Source organism: Myxocyprinus asiaticus, chromosome 12 (genome assembly GCF_019703515.2).
Source record: "Myxocyprinus asiaticus isolate MX2 ecotype Aquarium Trade chromosome 12, UBuf_Myxa_2, whole genome shotgun sequence".
NCBI classification, from domain to species: domain Eukaryota; kingdom Metazoa; phylum Chordata; class Actinopteri; order Cypriniformes; family Catostomidae; genus Myxocyprinus; species Myxocyprinus asiaticus.
Genome location: NC_059355.1, coordinates 4,676,452 through 4,700,638, shown reverse-complemented (window position 1 = coordinate 4,700,638; position 24,187 = coordinate 4,676,452). Strand labels below are relative to the sequence as shown.

The 24,187-nt window shown below is 38.4% G+C and overlaps 1 protein-coding gene across 1 annotated transcript in view; it reads left to right on the top strand.

The window, feature by feature from the left end:
* The first annotated feature begins 321 nt into the window (after positions 1-321).
* Positions 322-24,187, top strand: part of LOC127449162 (tomoregulin-2-like) — a 100,017-nt gene continuing 76,151 nt past the window's right edge. The window contains exons 1-2 of the mRNA XM_051712398.1: positions 322-1,273; positions 18,993-19,102. Coding sequence (XP_051568358.1) covers positions 1,102-1,273; positions 18,993-19,102 — 282 coding nt within the window. The 5' untranslated portion in view covers positions 322-1,101. The remainder of the gene's footprint in view (positions 1,274-18,992; positions 19,103-24,187) is intronic.

Here is a 24,187-nt window from a genome sequence, read left to right as displayed (position 1 = left end):
AATTTCCTCAGTGGCCATCAAATGATGCATCATCAGAGTAGGGCTGTCATGCCTAAGGGATGTTAACGGGAATCATGTGTGTGCCCTTAACTTGAGCAAACACCAATTGGGTGTGACAGGAGAGTTGTGATTAGCGTGAGCTCTGCTTATGAAGTGTTCTCACGCTGACGGTCAGATAATAATTCATGACGCATCGCTTCACTCTCCACGAGCTCCTAAAATTAAACGCAGCGAAGCGCGCGAGCGGTTATTAATTTAAATGTTAGAGGCTTGAAAGTTTGTGTGACGCAGATCGGAATGCAACAAGAGACAGTCTGTTCGCCGCAGACACCCGCTGCACATAGGGTACACGGGGTGGAAAAACAAAACGCGTGTATGCATCATTACTTTTTGAGACTGGAACCGGTGCTGTCTGATGATCGTCAGGAATCAAGCTTCACTTTCAAGTCTGATTCAGTTGCAGCCTATTTTTGTGACAAAACTGATACTGACTAGCCTTTTTTTATTTTTTATTTATTTTTTTGATTGCGCCTTTACGAGGGTAGGAAGTCTCACTTGCACTATTGATCTCTGCCTGCGATGCTGTAATCCATGGCTCTGTACCCGGCATAGGGTATGTTGACAGCGCACCCTCTACAGCCAATCCGCGCCGTTAGAGAAGTGTGTACCCACCTCTTACCTTCATCATCACCATCATCCTCACAGTAAGAGTCAGAGACCAGCGGAACAAGACACTCTCAGACGGAGCTGAGAGAGAGAGAGAGAGAGAGAGATACTTAAGCCTGCGTTTTAGCATTATTTTACCAGAATGGAGTGAGAAGATGATCAACTAGTAGATCCGGACAGCCTTTTTAGGTCCATGCTTGGATATGCATATCTTTTCATCTCCGCGTTGAGTTTCATTACTGACACTTCACTTGTCAAGACAGTCCAACCGCATCGGTGTCAGAGCACATATACATGGGGCTCATCGCAGCATTGGCCGGAAGATGTGTATCACTGCTCCGCGGCTGAGATCTGTGTCGCCTGAGCCCATCGTGGGATCGAATCCCTCGGTTCATGTCTGCGCTCTGCGCCCCGTGTCATTCCCAGTGAACTGAGATGGCTCTTTGCGCGGAGGTGCGACAGACACGGAGACCGCTGCAGGGGAAATGGACACATCTAGTTTTAATTACGACCTATTGCTTTTTTTGTGTATTACCACTGAAACAACTTTGCGCTTTCCCCTCTTCGCTGAGCGACTGTCAAACACCCACCGGGTGGAACTGCTCCGGTAAGAGACGTGAATGCGCTGCTCCTTAACTCTCCTTAACGCCCGTGCCTTTGCGCGTCTTATGTTGTGGCAAGCTTTTCCGTTATGGATCAGGTTACTAATTAGTAATTGAGTAATTTGAATAAAAGCCCTAGAGCAACCTGGGGTTAAGGGTCTTTATCAAGGGCACAATGTTGATAAGCCATGGATCACCCCATGTGGCATCTGAACCTGCACCATTGAAGTTCCCAGATCTATAACCACTTATGCATATCTGGCCCAAAAGAACTACATCTGGTGCTCTGGTGCTGCTTTACAATGTATCAGTGGGATAAATGTAGCACTGAGAGGGAGCGCTTGTCAGAGACACTTTGGTAACAAAGGACCCCGCTGTGTAATTATGTTGTTTCTTTAAATAGCTTTAAGGTACAATCGTATGCAAGAAATGTACTGTATCTGTTGCGCAGACCTACGTGGGTCCTGCGAGTTGATTCAGCGTTGAATGTCCTTCCTAAAACAGCTTATTCCGTATTAGGACAAGTCAGTAAGGTAATAGAGGCTAATTAAATAAAGAAAATCGTATATCGTTAGACTGTACAGCTATTGACCTGTTGTGCTTCGTCTTATCGATTCCCCCCATCGTGTTACCCCTCTACAGTGCTGTCACACGTGTTGAAAGCAAGGCTTGATAAAATAAGCTGTCAGATAGATAAGGTGCCAGATGGCTGGTTTGACTATATTTCAATATTGGAGTGGACTATTTCTCTCATTGGCAACCTGACACAGTCATGCACCCAGGTTTAGGATAGTATGCCAGCTGGTCAACTACTGAGAGCCACAGGGAGGTAATACATTGATGGTTTGAATGTATATAATGACCAATAAATGCTTGCTTGACTCTCCCAGACCACGTTTACATGCATGTCATTTTCCGATTAAGGTCCATTTTCTTGATTTATTTTGAAAAAGATGTTTACATGCTCCAGAGCTATTGGAGCATTGGTGTGTAATCAGCATATTCCGATTAAATTAAAAATAAGCATTCTTTTCCTGCTATTCTTTTCTGGAAATATTGGGATGCTCGGTGTTGCCATTTGTTACACTGCTTTTTAGTAATTTTGGGAGGTAATTTAACCACCTCGCAATTAATTCTCATTCATATCCATTGCAATAACACACACGAGTGCAATGAATTGCAAAATGTCATTCATGAGACTTTTACAAATTTACGCCATGACATGTATTTGAATATTTGTAAAATGTTCATAAAAAGTCTCCTCGCTTTAAAAATTGGTTTCTTTTCTGTAACTTGACATTTTTAATAACTGTCTGTATCTAATATCATCCAGAATTACCTTTGTTTGAACATGCGCAGATATAAATGAATGTTCAGTTATGGTGGATATTCTGAATAAGGTGTTTACATGACTTAATATTCAGATTAATACAGGCATATGCCAGCTGTTTTATTCAGATTTGTATTTTTGGTTTAATCTATTGCAATCAGATGATGCTTGCATAACTGGAATATGACCAAATTCTGACTGATATTGGAACTTTTGTGCATATAAATGTGGTCTGAGAGTGATGCTAGCAGCTTCATTTTAATGCAGGCAGAGAGCATCCACCTCTCAAGATTTTCTCTCCTTCAGACTGTGAAAGACCACAGGGGTTAGTCTAATCCACCTCAGCTCTTTTTTTTTTATTCCTCAGATATTCTGTACACCAGAGCCTATTTTGAGTGTAGTGTGTGTGTGTGTGTGTGTGAGAGAGAGAGAGAGAGAGAGAGAGAAAAAAAAATATGTGAGAAGGAAAGGTCTTCTGGGAAAGCTTGTCTGAGCTCCTGGGCTAATGAGGAAGTTGTGGTGCCCTATTTTGGGTTTCCGTTCAGTTCTCTCTGTTTTATCCCGACTTTAATGCCATCATTGAGATTTAATCCAATAAAGTACAGGAAGAATGCCACTACTTAATCAAGAAAAACAAGGTAGAAGACAATTGGCACTTTCCACAAATACACTTGAGGCACAAATCCCATGTTTTTTTTTTTTTGTTGTGAGAACAATTAGATATGTTAGATAAGTTAGATTCAATTTATTGCAGGAAAAAAAAAAACCTATTTACTAATTTTAATTTGCAAAACTTAATATTTAGCTATGTCCTCAACCATTCAACCCTGCTATCAAAGTTTTTTTAAATTTTTTTACAGTAGGACATATAAGTTTATAAATAGCTTCAAATCCACCTTTGGTCCCAAACTATCTTGCCCCTAATGAGTGATAGCTTAATTTAGGCTAAATATGCAACCCTGTTTTCCCATAGTTTTTTCCCTCCCAGATTTAGCCTATTTGCCTAAATCATTGTTTTAAACTGTATTTTCTTTAGACATGTCCCAAATTCTGGTAACAGTGTTGTAAAAGTTGCAAACCTCACATTAAATAAATAGAAAATAAAATAGTGCATATAAGAGTTGACGATCAACATTTTTTGAAGGTTAAAAAAGATTTTTTAAAAGCGTTTTAGACTGTATTTTGTGCCCTATTTTGTGGAAAGTGCCAGTTCTCTTGTCTTTTTTTCTCTTTCCTGCCATCATTAATAGGCTCAGAGGAGGCATGACTAATATTTGCCACCAGGACGATGTTGCAGGGCTAATTGAATGGCTAACGCAAGAGTGTTGGTGATAATTATTATGCCATTGAGGGAGAATGAACGAGTTGGTATTGAATGGTAAAGTGTGAGTTGTGTACCTGGAGGTGAGCAGGAGAAATAAAGGACAGTAATCTGAGACATAGCCCTGAGTGCACACTCATAAAGCTGAGTGGTTAGGAAGAGCACTGTGTTTAAATATGCATGATGGCAGATGTTTCTGTTTTTCATTCAGAACATTATTTCCTCTGTTCTTCAGTTGCTGAACATTGAAGGAGGGCAGTGGTAACATGCTCACACATTTGAACATACAAACCCAACACACAAATGTAAATGTAAACGGGCACATAGAAATATATTAACAATATATATTAACGATACACATGTATAAACACAAGCTTCAGACTTCAAGAGCATTGATTTAAAAAAGAATAATAATACCATCTTCATACAGTGGGGTCCAAAAGTTTGATACCATTAATGAAAATGCTTCTATTTTTTATTTTATTTTATTTTTTTTTATTGCAAATTAACCTATATTATCAGCTCAACAATTTGAGTGAAAAGTTGAATTGAAATATTTACAAGAATTTCAAAATTTCTTAGTATGTGGTATGCACCATTTAGCTTTAATGACAGCATGCTCGAGCTGGCATGGACTCTGGTTTGTGCAAAACCTAATGAGCCATGTTATCCCAGCATGATTTGAGAATGTTAAAGAGCATCTTGTGTACTTCAGTGGAAGCAAGGAAACATGACCTTTTGTACAGTGGAGTTAACATGGTTAATCTCACAAATGTGCTTATTACATTAGAGACCTAGAAATAGCTCAGAATATTTCATATTTCTTCTTAATTTAATTCATAACTGTTTTGTTTTTATATTAAATTGTTTAAAATCCTAAAATTTTCCGTTCATTTCCTGGTTGAAATGAAAGAAAAAAAAGAATCCTAGATTTTCAATGTGGTCACAGACTTTTGGAGCATCAGTGTGCTATATGATACTCACTTTGACCTAAACCTATTTAGGCCCAAAACCACTCTTGTTTTACAAATGCAATAGAAATATTTGACGTATATCCATGATTTGACAACAGAATGCATTATGCGGTTTTACCCTAAGGGTGCAAAAGATATACAGTAGAACACTGAGCAGAAATTTGGATGGAGCTGGCATGGCCAGCTGCACAGAAACAAACATCAAATTGAATGTTTGAAGAATGATCCCCATGCACAACAAACAACTTTTTCCAGATGGAATGCAGGATGTTGTTGTTGTTATTGATTAGCCAGACAAATAGTAAAGTAAGGAAGCTTTTAATTTCTTAAAAAATTTATATTTGAATCACACATTCCTTTGCATGCTTAAAGTTAAAAGAGAACATAAATTTGGTTAATAAAACAGAAACAATTGTGAACTGCATACAGACAGAACTGAATATTTAGAGATCCACATTGAATTAAAAATGCCGTCTAATCTGACTAACGCTGTGTTCCATTCAAGTCGGATGTGGGATATTCCTGCTTGATATCTCCGATCTCAGCCCATAAAGGCATTCCTTTGCCAGATGCACGGAAGGTGACGTGTAAGGAAACAAAACTACAACACTCCCGTTAGCTTAGCAGGTGTTTGACTGTAACCAGAAACGTCTCCTAGCAACCCAACTGATAAACAATTCTGCAATGCCAGCATTTGTGCTACAGGTGTACGATTATCAAAAAAGAGCATAATATACCATGTTTTATACACATGTTTCTGTGGGCGTTTGTTAAACACGCTTAATATCATGTAATGTAGGAACTTTGACTCATTTATCAATATTTCTTAATAAATGTTTCACTTATATGTATGTCTCCCTGAGTGCCGACATGTCTGTGTGACATCACACATCTGCATCTCAGCGAAATCAAAGTTGAACATTTCCGCACGAGTTTCCTAGTTGGAATTCCCACTTCAAGTGGCGTTCCATTGCACTTTTCCTAGTAGATGGAAAATCTGACATTTTACGAGTTGAATGGAACGCAGCATAAGGTCTATTGCTGTGGCATGTTTAATGCATGCACTTTTTCCAAGTTAAAACTGAGTTTGCACTCAAAAATGCAAATGCACAAGTAGCCATTGGCCATTAAGACACTATATTGTATGTTAAAGATTGTCCTCAGAAGCCAAGAGTGAATGTATTGGGCATTCACTTCAGTAAGAATTTTGTTATTTGGACAAAAGTCTTTATTCGATAAGATGGAATTTTTTTAAGCTTTAAAAAAAAACAAAAAAACATACTTATCACTTAAATTGTGTAACATTATCCTCAACAGCTCATGCTATGCATAGTAAAAAGGCTATTTGACATAAGCGCTCGGAAAAGCTTTAAAAATAAGAAAATAAACAACTGTGATCTTCAGCATATTTTGAATATGAAGAAATATCTTATGAAAGGTTTTTTTTTTTTTTTCAGTCATTGATTTAGCTGTACTTTATGACAGTCACACTTTGTGAGGGGACATCGCTGTGTGGCTTTTGTGCAGTTGAAAGGACTTTTTTTTTGCTGGAGATTTCTGTGCTGATTGGATTTAAATATGGTAAAATGTGTTAAACTTAGTTGAGAATACAGCACTCTGTTGATAGCTGAGAGCATGATAATATGTAAGAAATTAACATTCAAGGGGTTAGAGATGTGTAAAGCATTTTGCGCACAGGCAGCTGACATATAACATGTCCATGAACTTTATTTTTATCAACATTGAGATTTTATCTTAAAGTATGAGAATGTATAAGGGAAGTTTATATTTCAAGGATGTCAATTTAACGCACTAATTCAGTGTGATTAAGTGAAAGAAATAACGCGTAAAAATTACCGCAATTAATCACATCCTTAAATAATTTTCTTACCAAGTAAGCAATTCAAGCTTGAAGGACCACTTTTGCGAGTCTCAGTCAACAGGGGGCAGTAATTAAGGGGACAGGGGGCAGTAAGGGTGTACAGGCAACGCTCAACAGCTGTACAGGCAACAAGCAATTGTACAGTCAACAAATTGACAGTTGATCAAAGACAGCTTGACTGAGCAGAATGCAGCGGTATCAAGTTTTAAAGTCTTCAATGTTTCAGACCAATTTAACTTGATATTTTTCATTAAAAATAAATAAATAAATAAATAAAACATTTAATCGAGCAACAGTCCTAGTATATTTTATATTTTATTATTTATTTGAAGCTTATCACCATTTATAAACACATTTTGCTTTCACCTTTAGTTCATTTTAAAATTACACTGTGGTGTGACAAATTAATTTTTAAAAGTACAAATATTTCAAGTAGTTTTGAAGTAGTTTTGAGTCATAAAACTCCATGTATAATAATTATACAAGAATTTAAAAAAAACAAATTGTGTAGAACAGTTTTAGATGGAGTATAGCATGACGTCAACTTCCCTAAAATATTTCATGTCAACTACCTGTGTGTAGATTCTGACCATTGTACCACATAGGTAGATTCAGGGTTTGGACAAGATTTGTTTTACTTTTGTTTTCAACAGAGACTTTTTAAAGCAGAAATGAGTGAAACAACATGAATAAGATGTGGCAAAATACCTCAGTTCCATCTTAGTCAATTTCTCAAGCAATGTTTTCCCCCATTCCATGCATTCCCAAAAGGGTAAAAGGTTGTTCTACTCTTAAATTTATGGTATTTGTGTGGGCTCCCTAATTTGTTAAATTGGCAGATGCAATAGAATTTATTTTACATTCCAGGAAAGGAGGCATGTCCTTGAAATGTTTCAGATATTAATATGTGGATCTTTGTCAGCACGTGCACTCTACCGTCCAGACTCACATTGTGACGTGATTCTCCAGATAAAATCTTGAGTGAATGTGATTCGTCTGGCTACATGAGACAGACAGGAAACACTGTGCATTTGATCAGTACTTTGGCAACTGCCACATGCTGCCATATGGCAGTGAAAGTGAGCTCGTCTCCCAGGGGCTTTGGGTCGGTCCTCCACAGGTGTGCCAGAAGGTGTGAGGTTCAGTCCTTATTAACCTTGTGCACACAAACATACAGATATTCCAAGGGTACCTCCAAAATGCCCAAGTCACAGACAAAGCCTGCATCCTTCATTTAACTTGAGTTCTGTTCCTACTTGTCTATTTTTGAAAATGAAAGCCAAAGCACTCTTAGATTAATGATGAGTATATAAATACTGCACTAATGGCCAGGCTATTCTTACTGGACCATCTGTTATGAGAGACAGGGCAGAGCTCACTTACATGCTAGCCATGTTGGTAACAAATGCATCAACAGGAAAACCTGTAGTGACTGAGCCTAGGAGGTGTGTGACAGCTACTGAAATACTGAGATTTCACTGTATGGGAAACTGTATTGCAGGTACTATTTGTAGCAGAGCTAAAAAGTTGTACTGCAAAAAAATAAAAAATAAAAAAAATAAACAGATTAGAGCTAAGTCGTAGCATCTGCTCGTCACCGACGCTCTTCATGTGCGCACTTGTGAGACATGCTCCAACTAGTTGCTGATACTAATTTAAATTTCAAATTTGTTTGATATCCAGCCGACCAGTCTACAGAGGTACGCAATTCTCTGACAAGCAAAAGAACAGCAATAAACAACAGCCAATTAAATGTCAAAAAGAAAGTGTGGAGCAGTGGACTAGACATATTTGATGTGAAGCAGGAGCCCATCTAGCAAGCTTTTAAAAAGTTAATCGAATTGTTTAACTCCAACTTTGTCTGCAGAATTGATTGGAGCCCAAGTTTCCCCAGGTACTGTGCAATCCATTTATTTTTGTTGTTGTTGATGGTGGTGTTGTCAAACTTTGACCTACCGATGTGTTTGAGTTTGTTTGAGAAAGGAATTTAAGGATTGTGGAGATAAGAATGATCTTGTAATTGACATACATAACTTACCCTGACTATGTGTTGCACAAAAGCGAGTTGTTTTTAGCTGTATATTATGTAATACGTTGAAGAGGAATGCATATTTTTTTAAGCCTACCCCAAATTTATAACAGTCCATGGAGTAAAATGTAATCTTAGAGGAAAAATGGAACTGCTCAGAATCACACTCATCATTTATTATGCAAACCTTCCTGGTTCAACGCAAAATGAAAACCCAGGTCACCCACACTGCAGACACAACGTTCTATCAGTCATGCCACAGGAAAAGGTAAATATAGTTGAACTGATGCAAAAATGTCTAATGGGAAGTGGCACTTGTCAGCAACTCAATGGGGCCCATGCCCACTAGTACTTTCAGTAGCAACATGCCAACTTCACATGTAATCATGTAAATGCATTTGTGAGAGAAAGGAATTTCAAGATCAGTTGGGGAGGAGAATTTTCTTATAATTGACGCACATAGTCTTGATTAGTTGTGTAAAGTGCATACCTGTAACGTGCACAGGCTGGCTGAAGACAGGACGAGACGATGATGAAGTGTAGAACCCAAGTGCAGCTTTATTTCCAGTGCTGGTTTCCAAACATGAAACACTATATCCAAAGTAAAACAAAACCTTGACTTGACAATAATATTACAAACAACAGCACGATGTTACACCTACAATACTCAACTAAGGACTAGAGAGAACATGAGGGCTTAAATACAAGGACATGGGCAAACACATGACAATGACAACCAATAACAAGACTAAACTAGTAACAAGACTAATAAAACATGAACCAATGAAAAGACAAGACTGATAACAAGTAAACAAGACAATAAACCAATGAGAACAAGACACATGAACATGAGGGAAACAGGATATCACATGACTAGACAAGGAATTGAACTAATTTCACAATAAAAGACTTGAAAACATGAACACTAGCATATCCCCCCCCTACAAGGGGTGGCTCCCGATGCCCAACAACAAATGCCCAACAAAACATGACAAGAGTTCAACAGGGAGCTATCAGCCAAGGCAGGCCTGGGGGCAGTGGTGGACCTGGACCTTGGGGCAGGGGCAGACATGGGCTGTGAGGCAAGGAAATCAGGAGACCTGAAGGGGCTAGAGACCGCGGGGGCCAGAGGGTGCTGGAGACCATGGCGGAGCAGAGGGCGGAGCCGGCGGTTGGTTTGGGGAGGCATGGTTTGGCGAGAAAGGGCGTGGAGCATGGCCTGCCGAGAAAGGGCGTGGAGCATGGCCTGCCGAGAAAGGGCGTGGAGCCACTGGACAGGGGTCATACTGGAAGTGGGTGGCCGTTGGGTACTGAACAGACTGGTAGCTTGTGTCTGACAGGTGCTGACTACTGGACTGAGCTACGGACTGGTCGACAGTTGCTGGGGACTGGACAGGATTGTCGATGGTCACAGGGGACCAGACAGTCTCGGGGAACTGGACAGGCTTAGGGAACTGGACAGGCTCGTCGACAGCCTCCATGGCCAGAAGCTGGCAGCAACTGGGGAACGGCCTCCATGGCCGTGAGCGCAGGCAGCGACTGGGGAACTGGAGCCCTTCTCCTCCTCTTCTGGACGGTCGAGGAGGCTTCAGGCACTGGCTCGTCGACCATGGCAGGCGTGGGTGCTGGCTTTTTGACCGTGGTGACCATGGCGGGGAACTCAGGTGTGGCGGCCATGGCGGGGAACTCAGGCGTGGCGGCCATGGCGGGGAACTCAGGCGTGGCGGCCATGGCGGGGATCTTTGAGGTGGCCACTGTAGGAGCACGGGGTTCCTCACCAGCTACTCCTACAGTGAAAGACAATCCGCTCAATTGTAGAGCAAAATCAATGTATTGAATCAGAGTTAAATTAATAAAGCCTCCAGGCAATAAAGAATATAGTGGCTCATCCAAGCTACTATGGAAAGAGTGTTTAACAGAAGCCTCACCCAAGTCCACCAACTGACAATGCTCACAAAAGTCCTGAACATAGTCCTCAATGGGTTTATTTTCCAGACAAAGACGCATCAGTTTAACTGCTGGGTTCATAGTTGCGGTTCGAGTATTCTGTAACATTCGGGCAGGCTGGCTGAAGACAGGACAAGACAAAGAAAATGATGAAGTGTTGAACCCAAGTGCAGTTTTATTTCCAGTGCTGGTATCCAAACATGAAACAGTTTATCCAAAGTGACGTGACTTGACTTGACTTGACTTGACTTGACTTGACTTGACCACAATGTTACACCTACAATACTCAACCAAGGACTAGAGAAAACATGAGGGCTTAAATACAAGGACATGGTCAAACACATGACAATGACAACCAATAACAAGACAAGACTGATAACAAGTTAACAAGACAATAAACTAGTGAGAACAAGACACATGAACATGAGAGAAACAGGATATCACATGACTAGGCAAGGAAGTGAACTAATTTCACAATTAAAGACCTGAAAACACGAACATGAATCTAAACATGAAACAAGAACACACAAATACGTTACAATACCCTATTGCAATATTTTGTGCACATTTTATGAGATTTTAATCTTTGACAAACAAGATGTACTTTAGATAAATGTTAAAAAATATTTACTAGCATCCAAAATAACTAAAAACTATTTATGAATAATAAGGTATTTTTCCCCATTTTTCAGCTGTAGATACCCTGCAGTTTACTTAAGCCAAGCGTACACTACACGACTTGCCTTCAGCACTCTGCTACTCACAGTCTTGTTTTTCGTTGTGCTGGTGCGCACAATGCAGGACTGTAGTGTCTCAACCACACGACCACGCGTCCCGACTGAGGCCACGTGTACACTGGTATTAATACGTGCTTTGGGTGATCCAATCACAAATGTACAAGCGAGATACATCACCACTACACCTGGTCGTCTCTTTTGACCACTTGTGTTCGGATTTCAAGGAGAGAGTCTCTGATTTCATGAGGACATACAGCAATCATTACATCTATGTATTACAAAATGACAATAAAGCAGAAAAAAGTAAACGACATGAAAGCACTAAAAACCAGCACACAATTTCTCTTAATTATTTGCAAACATGACGTTTAGAGCATAATTCTGAGTTATTTTAGTGTAGTACCTGTAACTGAGCTCTAATGTGCATGCTCCTCATATCTGTGTCCCTATTGTACACGTTCATGCATTCGCTTTTTTAAATTTTCTGATCTAACGCTAATTTCCCTTTAAATCCGCACATAACCGGCAAAAAACCGGCCATTACAGCTGCCCTTTGCATAGTCCTGTTTCAAACAGATCACTCAAAATGCATCTTAAAATGAAGATAATGAAATTCATTCACAAACTCACGCAGTTTATTCTTGATAACATCAACAAACATGAAAGAAGGGTTCTCACCCGTTTTTGCGCTTATTGGCACCATTTGCAAAGGAACAATTATTTTTTTAAAAGCTGCAAATAATAAATACAGTGAGTAGGGAGATGTAGGTCATGTTTTATTTTATTATATTATTATTTTTGTCTCCTGATACCCAATACCTTACTCTACTATTTCAACAAACATGAAAGAACGGCTCACCCCCATTTGTACACTTATTTGCGCTAATTTGCAAAGGAAATAAATAATAACAACAGCTGAAAATAATAAAGACAGCGGTTAGGGAGAATAATTTATAATATATATTTCTAAAATATTTTAGGTCTCTGCTTCCTAATACCTTGCCCTTCTCTTGCGCTCAATCTATATTTAATTGTTTTTTGGCTCATAACGGTCTCTCACATGTCAGGACAGTGCTCACACCTGATGAAAAGACGTCTAGATTTCAAGCTGTTTTGAAAACTGTTCTAGCTTGTGGGACTAGTCACAGCATGTCGCAGAAGTGCGCACACAACAAGACCACTCATTGTGAGATCTAAGACTTCTTGTCGCAGACCAGTCGCCGACTCAAAACATCAAAGGAGATGAGCTTGAGTCGTGTGTAGCCACTTGGCATTATCTTTTTAAATCTCCCATCTGATTCTGTAAAACGTTCTCTTAAAGACCCCTTGAAATTGCTCAAGGAGAAGTTTTCTTTCATGTGTTGCTGGTAAACAGGAAGTTTGGTTGAGGCATATTGAAGAGCTCATATCTTTTTAGATGATAGCTTTGGTACTGCCACAGCCATAATCCATGATTTACTATTTGCAAGTCGGTTTCAGGTGGTATTATGGGGAGGGCCATTCTATTCTAGAAAGTATTTGATCGGACAAAAATCGGTGTAGTGCAAGATGAGTCTGTTTTCCTGGAAAAGAAAGACTGTAAATTGTAAATGCATATATCTGCTAAAGATTAATTTGGTGAACTTTGAGAAGTATACTAGCATATAGATGGCTTCAAAGCCAATAGACATGGACTAAATAGCCACAAAAGACCATTTGCATGGCATTTCACACTTATTGTATGTTTTAAAGTGATGTTGAAGTACAACAGAAATATTTGATTGCATTCCCACCCCCACCCAAACTATTGCTCATTACACTGTGTAATGTACTAGTTCAAGAATACAAGAACCGTCTGGCAGTAATAACACATTAGTGTGAGCTTTATGAAATACTGCTGCAGATGCTTGGTAGCTTTTGCACCCTGTGGGGTATGATGCTCATCAATTTGCATATTCATGTATTAATTTAGCAGATGTTTTAGTTCAAAGGAACTTTGCCCGCAGTTCATTAGCTCAACATAGGCAAGTGTAGATTTCTTGTTATGTGTTGTTTGTTAGCAAATGTTCTGATGTGTCTAGTGTCACCTTTGGTATGTTTTCAGATCTGTTTCATGTCACCATACTTCCTGTGCCACTTCCTGTGTGATGTGTTGTTACCATTTCCCTACAGTAAATTCAGTTATACAGCTCACGGAACAAATTCAGCCTCACATAGCTGAGAACCGTTTTTTTAGGTGTAGCATTGAATTCCCTGACTGTGATGAATGGAAATGGAAGTGACTCCAGCACTGGAGTGTTGAGTTCCACAGCTCCTGCACTGCGAAAAAATCATTTTCTTCATTGTTATTTTTGTTTTGCTTTCCAGTAAAAATATCTAAACATCATTACAACAAGATAAATATAGCTGAGAAGCAAAATCGTGCAAGATAATATGACTCTTAAAACAACATCACGCACAAATTTGTGCTGTTGTAATATCAGTACAACACCTTCTTGCTCGTGTGTTATTGCTACATTTAATTTTCTTATCATTTGTGTTTTTGTTTGTAACTTACATTCATTGTAGACACAATATGGCTAGCTGTTGCATGCCACCAAGCAACGCACAAACGTACAGCCTGTCTGGGACACCGCAAACACAGACAAGTGGAGTCAAACAGTAAAAAGAGTGAAGCATCCCAGTGCTGTAATTCCAAGGCCACATCCACACTAATATGTTTTCATTTGAATGTGACGGTTTAACATTTTCACACGACGATAATTGTTGAAGCTTTTATCATGGTATACAGTATTATCATGGTATTGAATTACATTACAAAATGGGTTGAAAGATAAACAAACTTTATTGTTGTTCTCTTAATAAACACATTTAATTACTTTTTTAAATCCCACATTTTTTTAAATTAACAGATGACAAAGAACTTTGAAAAGAACCCTGAACATTTGAAAAACTAATTGAACAACTAATTGGCTACAACAGTAGTATGCATGTTTGTTTGTTTTTTTTCTCTGGATAGCAAGACAGTTGCTAATATATGTGCTTATAGCTACAAATTTAATAACCTCAAATTCACTCACACTGTATGAACACATACGTTTGCGTTGCGTTCTAACTTGAGCTTAATATTAAAATCATCATGGTACCACATTGACATTATTATTTACAGGACTTAGCATTAGCTGTTTACAACTGTATTTTAGTTGTTCGCTGTCAAGTCCCAAACGTTACTGTGTGGCTAGTGGAGTTTTAGCGAACTACTCTTTGGCCACTTGAAAGCAAGCTACACATTATCTGCAAATGGCAACAACAGTTCTTTTTTTAGTCTTCTTAGTTGTCACTTAGCTAGTTGTCTCTTAGAGTGATGTCTGACAGTTTTCAAAAACAGCTTGGAAAAATGAGCAGAACTGGCACAACTTACCTTTATCTCGCTGAATTACACAGGATGATTGTCCCGCAGATCAGTAAACATGTAGGAGGTGTTCCCATGTTTCGCTGACACTTTTCTGCCACATGTTTTATACTAAGAGAAACCATCTTCGACCAATAATGACTCTGCATTTTTATGAAACCCAAATACTTCCACATTTTTGACTTAAACCTTTTAGAAGGCAGATAAAGGGTCGGCTATGTTCCTCCTTCAGCCAAGCTTCTTGTCCATGTTAATTTTGTTTACATCAGAGTGTGCATGTGTCATTTATGCCGCATACACGCAGTGTTGCAAATCTTGATTTGTTGAGGGATCAGAAAAATCAAAACAATTTGGCTGAAATGTTATCTAGAATTATTTACGGTATAATGTCCACGATAACAATATCGTGCATGTTAATTACTGTGATATACCGTATTGCCGAATACCGTCACATGCCTATTTGAAACTTTCTGTTTCCTAACGTCAGAGTTTTCGAATGTATGCACTAAATGTCTGTGTTTTCTGGGGAGGAAAATGCTGTTCTAGTGTGGAAGAGAGGCGTAAACAAAGCAACGTCAATGGATTTTCAAGCAAAAACATATTAGTGTGGATGTGGTCTAAAAATCAGCATTCTTGGAATGCTGCATGTCCACTCAGAATAAAGGACTGAAACTACTTGTTTTACAATTCAAGAATGCATTTTTGCTTCTCAAGGAAAGTTATCTTGTTAATGATATTTTTACGGGAGACAATATATATATATATATTGCAGTTCACTAAAATTCTCTATTGTGTTTGCATTGGAGTGTCATATGTTGTGGGTTATCTATCTTCCTTTTTTACTGCTCTCTCTGTCTACTTCTGTCTGTCATTATCATTCCATACAGAATGACTTATCCTCAGACTTTGGCTGCTTGTCTTGTTTCAGCACTGCTGTATATCACTCTGGGCCACCTCACTCTCTCTGTCACTCTCTCTTCTCTGTTTACAGCATTCACACACACATGGATACACACTTGTCTCAGCTAACTAGTCTGCACCATTGTGGAAGATGAACCTCGCGGAAAGACACAACTGATCGGACAATATTTAAATTGTATGCATGTCCCATCTCAGCAAGAGAAATCATACTGTCCATCTGTGCTCTTCCTAACTCTCTCCCTTCCTGTCTCTTTTTTCTCTTTCCTCTTCTCATTAAGTGAGGCACATTTAATTTGTCTTTATGTGAGTCATATCTTAATTGACAAGCGTTTACGTTCATTTTTTATTTTTATAGTGGTGATTTCTTGTCTTACAAATGCGAAATTGCTGTGGATCATAAAAGTTTAAAAGTTGACAGGTTTTTATTCCAGCTGTAGTTTATTGCTTCTCTAAAGCAGAATCATCCCAACAATCCTGCCCAACCTACCAGACAAAGACTCCATATTCCAAGTTCTTTGCTGGATTTATGTAATAGTGACACTCATTTGTCAATCTTGGTTAATGTTAATTTATACATCTACATATATTATATTAGAAATTGTATAAGTTAACATTAATTAACTTATACAATTATTTGCTCATGTTTAGTTCATGAATACCTAATGCACTGATTACAAATAGAACTTTATTTTTAAGTGCGAATAAAAGAACACAGTCTCCAACTCTCCTCTTTAAATGTCACACAAAACTGGTTTCATTGAAGTATATAAGTTCATAACTAGTGAAATCTGATCTCATTGGTGAAATGAGAACTAATTTTTAAGTTCACTTAAGATTGTTATGAAATACTGTCCTGCAAGTGTATTTCTCGAAAGGGAAGAACATCATATGCATTGACTTTAAATACAATTTCTATTAACAAACTACATGACATAACAATCAAGGATAATTATATATACTTTAGTTTGTTAGGCAGTGAATTCATTTGATTGCACTTCTTTTAAGTATCCTAAAGTATTATTAAAAATACATCGATTTAAAATGTACTTTAAAAATAATATTCCTAAACTGACATTTCTAATTTGTACTTTTTTAAAGGTGTACTGTTAATGAAAGTGTATTCCTTTATATGATACTTATATCCTATTCATTTATTTGAATCATCTGAAGATATACTTTATAAAAATGTAATTAAGGATTTTAAGTATATGATCAGTACACTTACTGTAGGTGCACTTTTTACACAAGGGTAGGAAAACTGAATATACTTAAAAAAAATACACAAAAAAAAACAAAAAAAAAAAAAAAACAGTGGGAACCCAAAGACATCATCTCACACAAGCTGAGGTTCCATGTTGTAACGTTACACTGTGTGACATGGGTCCTCGGCCCATCCTGCTCTTTGACTTGAAGATGGGGGAGCTTATGAAATATGCATTCATCCTGTACTGCATGAAGTCCTTGTACATAATGGTCAGAGGGTTTCATAGTGTGTATTTTTATTTAATTTATTTTGTTTGCTGAAAATTTGCTTATTCATTGTAACAGTTCTTGGTTGATTACGAGCTGGTCATGACAGAAGTTATAACTTACAGGTCAGGTAGTCTAATTCAGTAACTGCTCCTGAGTGTTTTTGATTCACCAGCTCATTAAAGACAACTGTTCAAAACTCACTCGGTTGTGATGCGTTTCGCACTGTACAGTAGATTTAAAAGAACTGTTTCACACTGTAGGTTCAGTAGCAAGGCTATATAGCAGCAAGAAGCACTATCAGTGTATTTTAGTACAGTGTTTAATCTAAAAAAAGGACGTTCAAGAATTGTTAATGGAATTTTCTTTTTCTTTTTTTTTTCATGGAATCAGTTCCATATAAGAACCGGTTCTCGTTTCCCATCCCTATTCGATGCGCTCCTGTAAACGGTTGTATGAAAAGAACTATCAGAAAGTCACACCTGTGAGTAAATACGGTTGTCAATCCCAAACACTGACTGTATGAACGATACCATAGTGTGGTTGTTGTCTACCGTCTGTCTACATGAACTCGCCATTATTGATGACAGACCAGGAGAAAACCTCAGTGCATTAAAAGACATCCTGCACTCACTCTCAACAGAGGTCTGTAAGCTTCATACCCCAGGCTGTTGTGACCCCAAACCAGGGACATAATCTACTTTTTTTAAAGCAGCTTTTGTAAACAGAGTGTCCGTTGTTCGCTGTGCAGTCATCCAGAGTTTGGAACCAAAAGACCTTTTGTCCTTAGGAAGTAATTATGTGAGGCTGTTTCACACTGATGATGTGTTTACTCAGTTATAATAAAACAGAGTGGCCAGATCTGACCACTGGTGCATTTAAGGAAAAATTGTTTTTGAAATGCTGAACCCATAGCGTAAGATAGTGAGACAGTTTGTTCCATTTTAGAGGTCTGAACGAGCATTATGGTCTAAAACGAGAGCCTCTGAACCAACTGGTACTGTGAAATTTTAAGACCAAACCTGAAATTGTGTCCCCAAAACGAGTTATGTTAACATTACAATATATATATATATATATATATATATATATATATATATATATATATGAAAAAAAAATAATAATTTTCATTGTTTACAAACCCATATTTTATTAAGTGGAGGTTTGAGTAGCACACCTCCAGTCCATTTGGATAACAGTGAGGTTATGCATATAAATGGACATTTTAACCATTTGAAATGTTGATTACTATATTCTTAGCAGATCTGTTCTGATAGGGTGGGTGACAGTAGTGAAAAATAATGATAAATGCAAATAATAAAATGCAACTTACCATTTAATTGTGCATTTGTATTAGCAGAATAAATAGGCACACAGTATTAACTTTTGTTGTTTGCATCAAAAGACTTACTGTATATCCAATCAGACTCTACAGTATTTTAGTGCATATTTTTCTGTCACTTGGTAGAAGCTAGCCAAATCAGGGCAGATGCCAACAAGGGAAGTTTGCATGACATGCCATTATTCTCAAAAAACATTAACAAAACTACTCAAGTTAAAAGAAAATTAGAGCCTACATTAAATATAGGTTTGGCATTGTGTTGGCTCACTACCTGATGTGCTGTGTAAAAACTAGGTACTGAAGCAAAACCATTTGATAACCACTGCTGTACAATATGTATTCATGTATGTCTATATCTATTTGTGTATGTTTCCTGACAGGGTTTGAAGAGCAGGATACAGATCTTTTTCTTTGTGACACAAACACGTGCAAGTTCGACGGAGAGTGTCTGCGAATCGGGGACACGGTGACATGCATCTGTGATTTCAAGGTAGGAATCAGTGCACTGCAAATATTGACATTTTATTTATTAGTGCCAAATGTTGAATGTGTGATGGTGTCAAAGGCATTACTACATGCAGAGTAAGCCAACTGTTGCAAATTGACATGCCTTCTCACATAAAACTCAAATTTTTTCATTGGTCAAAGTGCTCCCCACTTTTTTACAGGACATTTTTATTTGCTCCGAGGTTGCTCTTTCCTAGCTCACGAGGCTTAAAGTGTTGGTTTATACAAAAATGAAAATTCTGTCATAATGTACTCACCCTCATGTTGTTCCAAACCCATATGATATTCATTCATCTGTGGCACACAGAAGTGAATGGGGCCAATTTTTGGAGGGTTTAAAAGCAGAAATTTTAAGCTTCTAATTTTATAAAAGCACTTACATTAATTAATCTGTTAAAACTCATGTTATCTGAGCTGTAAAGTTGTTTACATTTTCATTTTTACAGTCATTTGAGGGTTGTAGGGGTTGTTGACTTTTATGCTTCAATACCAGATGTTTCGCTAAAATATAGGACAGTAGTCGTCCTGTATGGGATAAAATACAGGGTGTCTGGCAAAAACGGCACAGTTGTAAACCATAGCAGCAGTAAACATTGTATATGCCACCTCTCCCATTTTCTGTGGAGAATATGTTAATATTTGGATACTTCCAAATATTAAACTCTCACGCATGGTGTATATATGCAAGTTTGCATCATTACTATGACAACTAATGTGGGCGTGCTAGCTAAAGCGACTACAGCCTGAACAGAAAAAAATCAGATCTCTCCACATATAACCTGAAGCTTGAAGTCAGTCTAAAAAAATCGGATTTGAGAACATTTTTTGATTTTTCCTGCAGTGTGAACAAAGCCTAAGAGTTTAGAGTTATAAAATTCCAATTGGATAGCATAACTCAGAAATTTGGTCTTGGAAGAATTTCATGAGAAATGTTTTCATGAGTTATTAACAAATTAAACTTTGATATCTCTGCAAATCTTTGATATCTCAACAAAGAGATTGTTTAGATCGCTTCTGAAACTCTGAAGCAGGAGGCATAAGCAAAATCTTAATTTGCTCTTCTTGTAATCCCATTGCTGTCTAGGAGAAACAATTGAGATATTAAACAGATCTCATTTGTGATTATCCTTTCCTACGTGTACACCTCCACATGCCTTCTCACAGAAAACACACACACATTCTCTCACTTGGCCTGAGTGCTTCACTCCACTCAGACATTGTGCATCTTTGTCTTGTTGCTGGGCGAGCTCCATCACTCAGGTAAATAGCATTATCTGTCTGCTCACGCCATGCACAAGGGGGATTTGCCTTTGATGCATCTGCTCGATCGCTTGGCCTCGCTCGGCACAAAGCTGCCTTGTGCACTTAAGAAGGGTCACGCTGCTTTCATTTCTGCTCTTAATACAATTGAGCGGCACTAACACTAGTCTGGGGCCATGTGAGTGCCTCTAGCACTGGTGGGGAGGGTTACTGGTTAAGAATCATGCGCAATGAGAGACGCTGCCCGCCGCTGTAAGGGCGTGTGTGGGGATGCCCTGTTCCTATGGTCTGATGCTGCTGCCCAGATCCCTGCCCTGCAGCCAGCCTCCATTTCCAGATGGAGAGCAGGATGGAAAGTGTGTGTGTAAGAGAGGGAGAAAGATGAATGGATGTGATTCGAACAAGTTCACTTACTGAGATGCTATTGATCCAACTGTCTGACTGACCGCCTTCCATTTTTGTTCTTCGCTTATTGTCTCTTATTCCAGACAAACAGTGTGAATTGTTTCTGAGCAGAAACAGTCACATGGCTACAAGGTGCCAGAGCCCACACTTGAAGGTGAAGTGTGTAATTTTTGTTCCACTAGTGGCATAAAACGGAATTGGAATTTGTTTGTTTGTGTGGCCTAACTGGGCTAAACGTCATTACTTTGGCCCAACCAATGGCGTGAGTTTGGGACTATCTGTTTGTTCTAACATTGGAAGATGGAGAGAACGTTTTAAACTTGTTTGAACACAGTCATTAGGTTGGATGGACAAAGCCTACAGACAGACAGACTATACTTGAGCATATATATTATAATCACTCATACAATGGTAGATCTGACAGAGGAACCAGTGCAAGAGTAGCAGCCTTACACAGAGCTCAGGAAAGGAAATTTATAGATTTGAACATTTTAATCTCCAATTTCAAGAAGTTAGAGAAAATAACATAAACATACAATCCACAGACAAAAGATTATTGGTTTGTTCAGATCAGATGAGGAAGAAAGAGAATTTGTTGTCTACTGTACAGGATATACTGTATGAGTGTGTGTACGTGCGTGTGTGGGTCTGTGTGGGTGTGGCAGCATGAACATGTGTACATCTCAGACACACTGACCCTTCCATCACCTGCTTGTATATATGGCCACATGGGGCCTGCCAGCCACAAGACAAACAGCACACATACACACACATGCGTGCCTGTGAGGAAGAGTACATTTCCCCCTCTACTCCTTTTCACAGACGTACACACTCACGCACACTAATGCCTGTTTCACACCACACACATACAGCATAGCGCACTGCAAATATGGCAAAAAAATGGTCTGTAGCATTATGTATCAACACAATCTTTAGACATACGTATTAACATTAGTAATATAAAGTAATGGGAAAACTACTGACCCAATGTTTGAAAAAGACGTCTGTCTTGGTCTGAGGGTGTTTTGGGCCCTGGAGAAGTTTTGACATGCCTTGACATTTGTGCTTTTTTCAGTTGCTTAAAAACATATTAATGGCTAAAGTCTGATAACACTGTATTCAGCAAAAACTGGACTACAATAATATGTGAACAACATGTATGTACATGTTTGTATTTCTGAGAAAATAACATTTATGCATGGTTTTTGAAATAAGGCCATATATCACATACTAAACATTTGTTCACAAGACTTTTGAGAACTGGATCTTGTAGCCTAGAGTTTTTGCTACAAAAATGATGTGAAACCATCCTGATCACTCATTCATACAAAACAATATAGTCATTTAACTTTTGTAAGACACTTTTAGTGTTAGAAAGGCCATATGCGAGGAGGTGTGGATGATCATGAATATTGATGTGATTCACACCTGAGGAGACAAAGACCCCTCCCCTGAGAGAGAATGAATGTGAGGAGACTTAATGATTGAATGTATTATCTGACTATACATTTTCTTTATGTAGGGCTTTACTGGTTGTTTAGATCAGTGTTACTATCAGAAACAATTAATAATTATTTCTGTAGTTATTAATCAATATTTAAATTAATCAATTGAATCTAACTCATTAAAACCTCATATGGGACTCCAGTAAATGTAGTGTGCTACGTTTAGGAGCAAGTTTGGTTATTAGCAATAATTAATAATTATCAAAGATAATTATTAATTACAAAAATCAATAGAACATTGATGAGAATCATTGTTAGCTTTTTTTTAATCCTTTAAAATCAACACTTATCAAAGATAATCGTTAATTGTTAACATCGATGAAACATTAATTACAATTAACACTAGCTTATTGATCATTCAAATTGAATCAAAGATAATTATCAATTATCAAAAATCAGTAGAATATTAATAAGGATTAACATTGACGGGGCACCACTCTGAAATCAGGGACTAATAACCGAATATTAAAACAGTCTCAATATTAGATTGTTTTCTTAGGAAAATCGACATCCAAAGAATATCGATTTTCAGGAAAAAAGCAATGAATGAAGGTTTGAATCCGAGCACTGACATCCCGTCAGCATGACACAGGCATATGCAAAACAAACCAAAACACTTCTCTTTGTAATATAAACAAAAGTTTATTTATGCAGTAATATCAATTAATAGTTAATACAATGCAGTCAATAAACTTCCGACTTACAACTACAAACTAAACAGTGATATGATTAGATATGGAAATAAAATAATCCTATAACACATAAGGTGTGTGTGTGACAGTGTGTGTGTGTGTGTGTGTGTCAGTGTGGTTAGTGAGAGAGAGAGAGAGATGATTAAGTGACAGCCCGAAAGCCGATTTCGCGATAGCTGGAGATAAAGCAGCCGTGTTCATCACTCAGAGACGCGGTTTTACGAGCGGGGCTCGTAAAAGTCCCTTGTTATTTGACTCTTTAATGGATGAACTCAGTTGCTGTCTCACCCGCGATGGCGAAAATGCACAACAGTCCAATTTGGTTGGACCACAATACAGCAAAACAAATTCGTGATAATTAATACCCTGAGTATTAATAATAAGCGGACAAGGCGGTCCGTAAACTGTACAAGCAAAAACCTTTAAACACAAGAATAACACACTATAATATTCTATCTCTGCCCAGACGTAAACCTCTTACTTGAATCGCATGAGGACACAGGTAGAATGTGTTTTCCTCCGTCATTTAACTCTGACCCGGTTCCTTGAGGCTCGTGTGATGACGAGAGGTCATTTCCTCGCGCTGTCGGCGGGCGGTACGGCTGTTGATTGTCGGCGGGCGGTACGGCTGTTGATTCTCGGCGGGCTGGCGGAGAACTCAGAAATGTCAACTTGATTGAAGATGGAAGAGAAATCTTTAATCTCTTCACTTCTGTAGGCCAACGGATGAAGATGCGAATTGCTCGGCGGTCTCCTTCGGATCCGTTAGAGTGTTCGGTTGAACACAGAGTAATCTCAACTCGTCCAGCGAGATGGAGATTGTATGGCTACAGTTTCAAGTCGGACATTACTTCCTTATGCCACGAGGCTGCACCGGAGAGCAGCAAAAAGCTACGTCCGTATTCGGTGAATTAAGTCGCTGGAAGCCACTTTGGAAGCATTTCAGAATTATTTGAAGTCCTGATGATGTCATGTTTGAGGGACGTTCTGTGGTGTGCCTCATTCAATAGGAGTTGAGAGCTCGATCCTTTAGAGGGCAAGGCTTCATGGATCTGTAGTCTGTTTTGGACTCCCTTTGTTTGATTTTGGTGCGATTTTTATCAGTACAACATCTGATTTAGAAGGAGGGGGCTTGAGGAATGTTTTTTATGACTGTTAGGCCTGCCTTTGTTTTCTATCTGAATACATGAGGCCCAACATTTACAT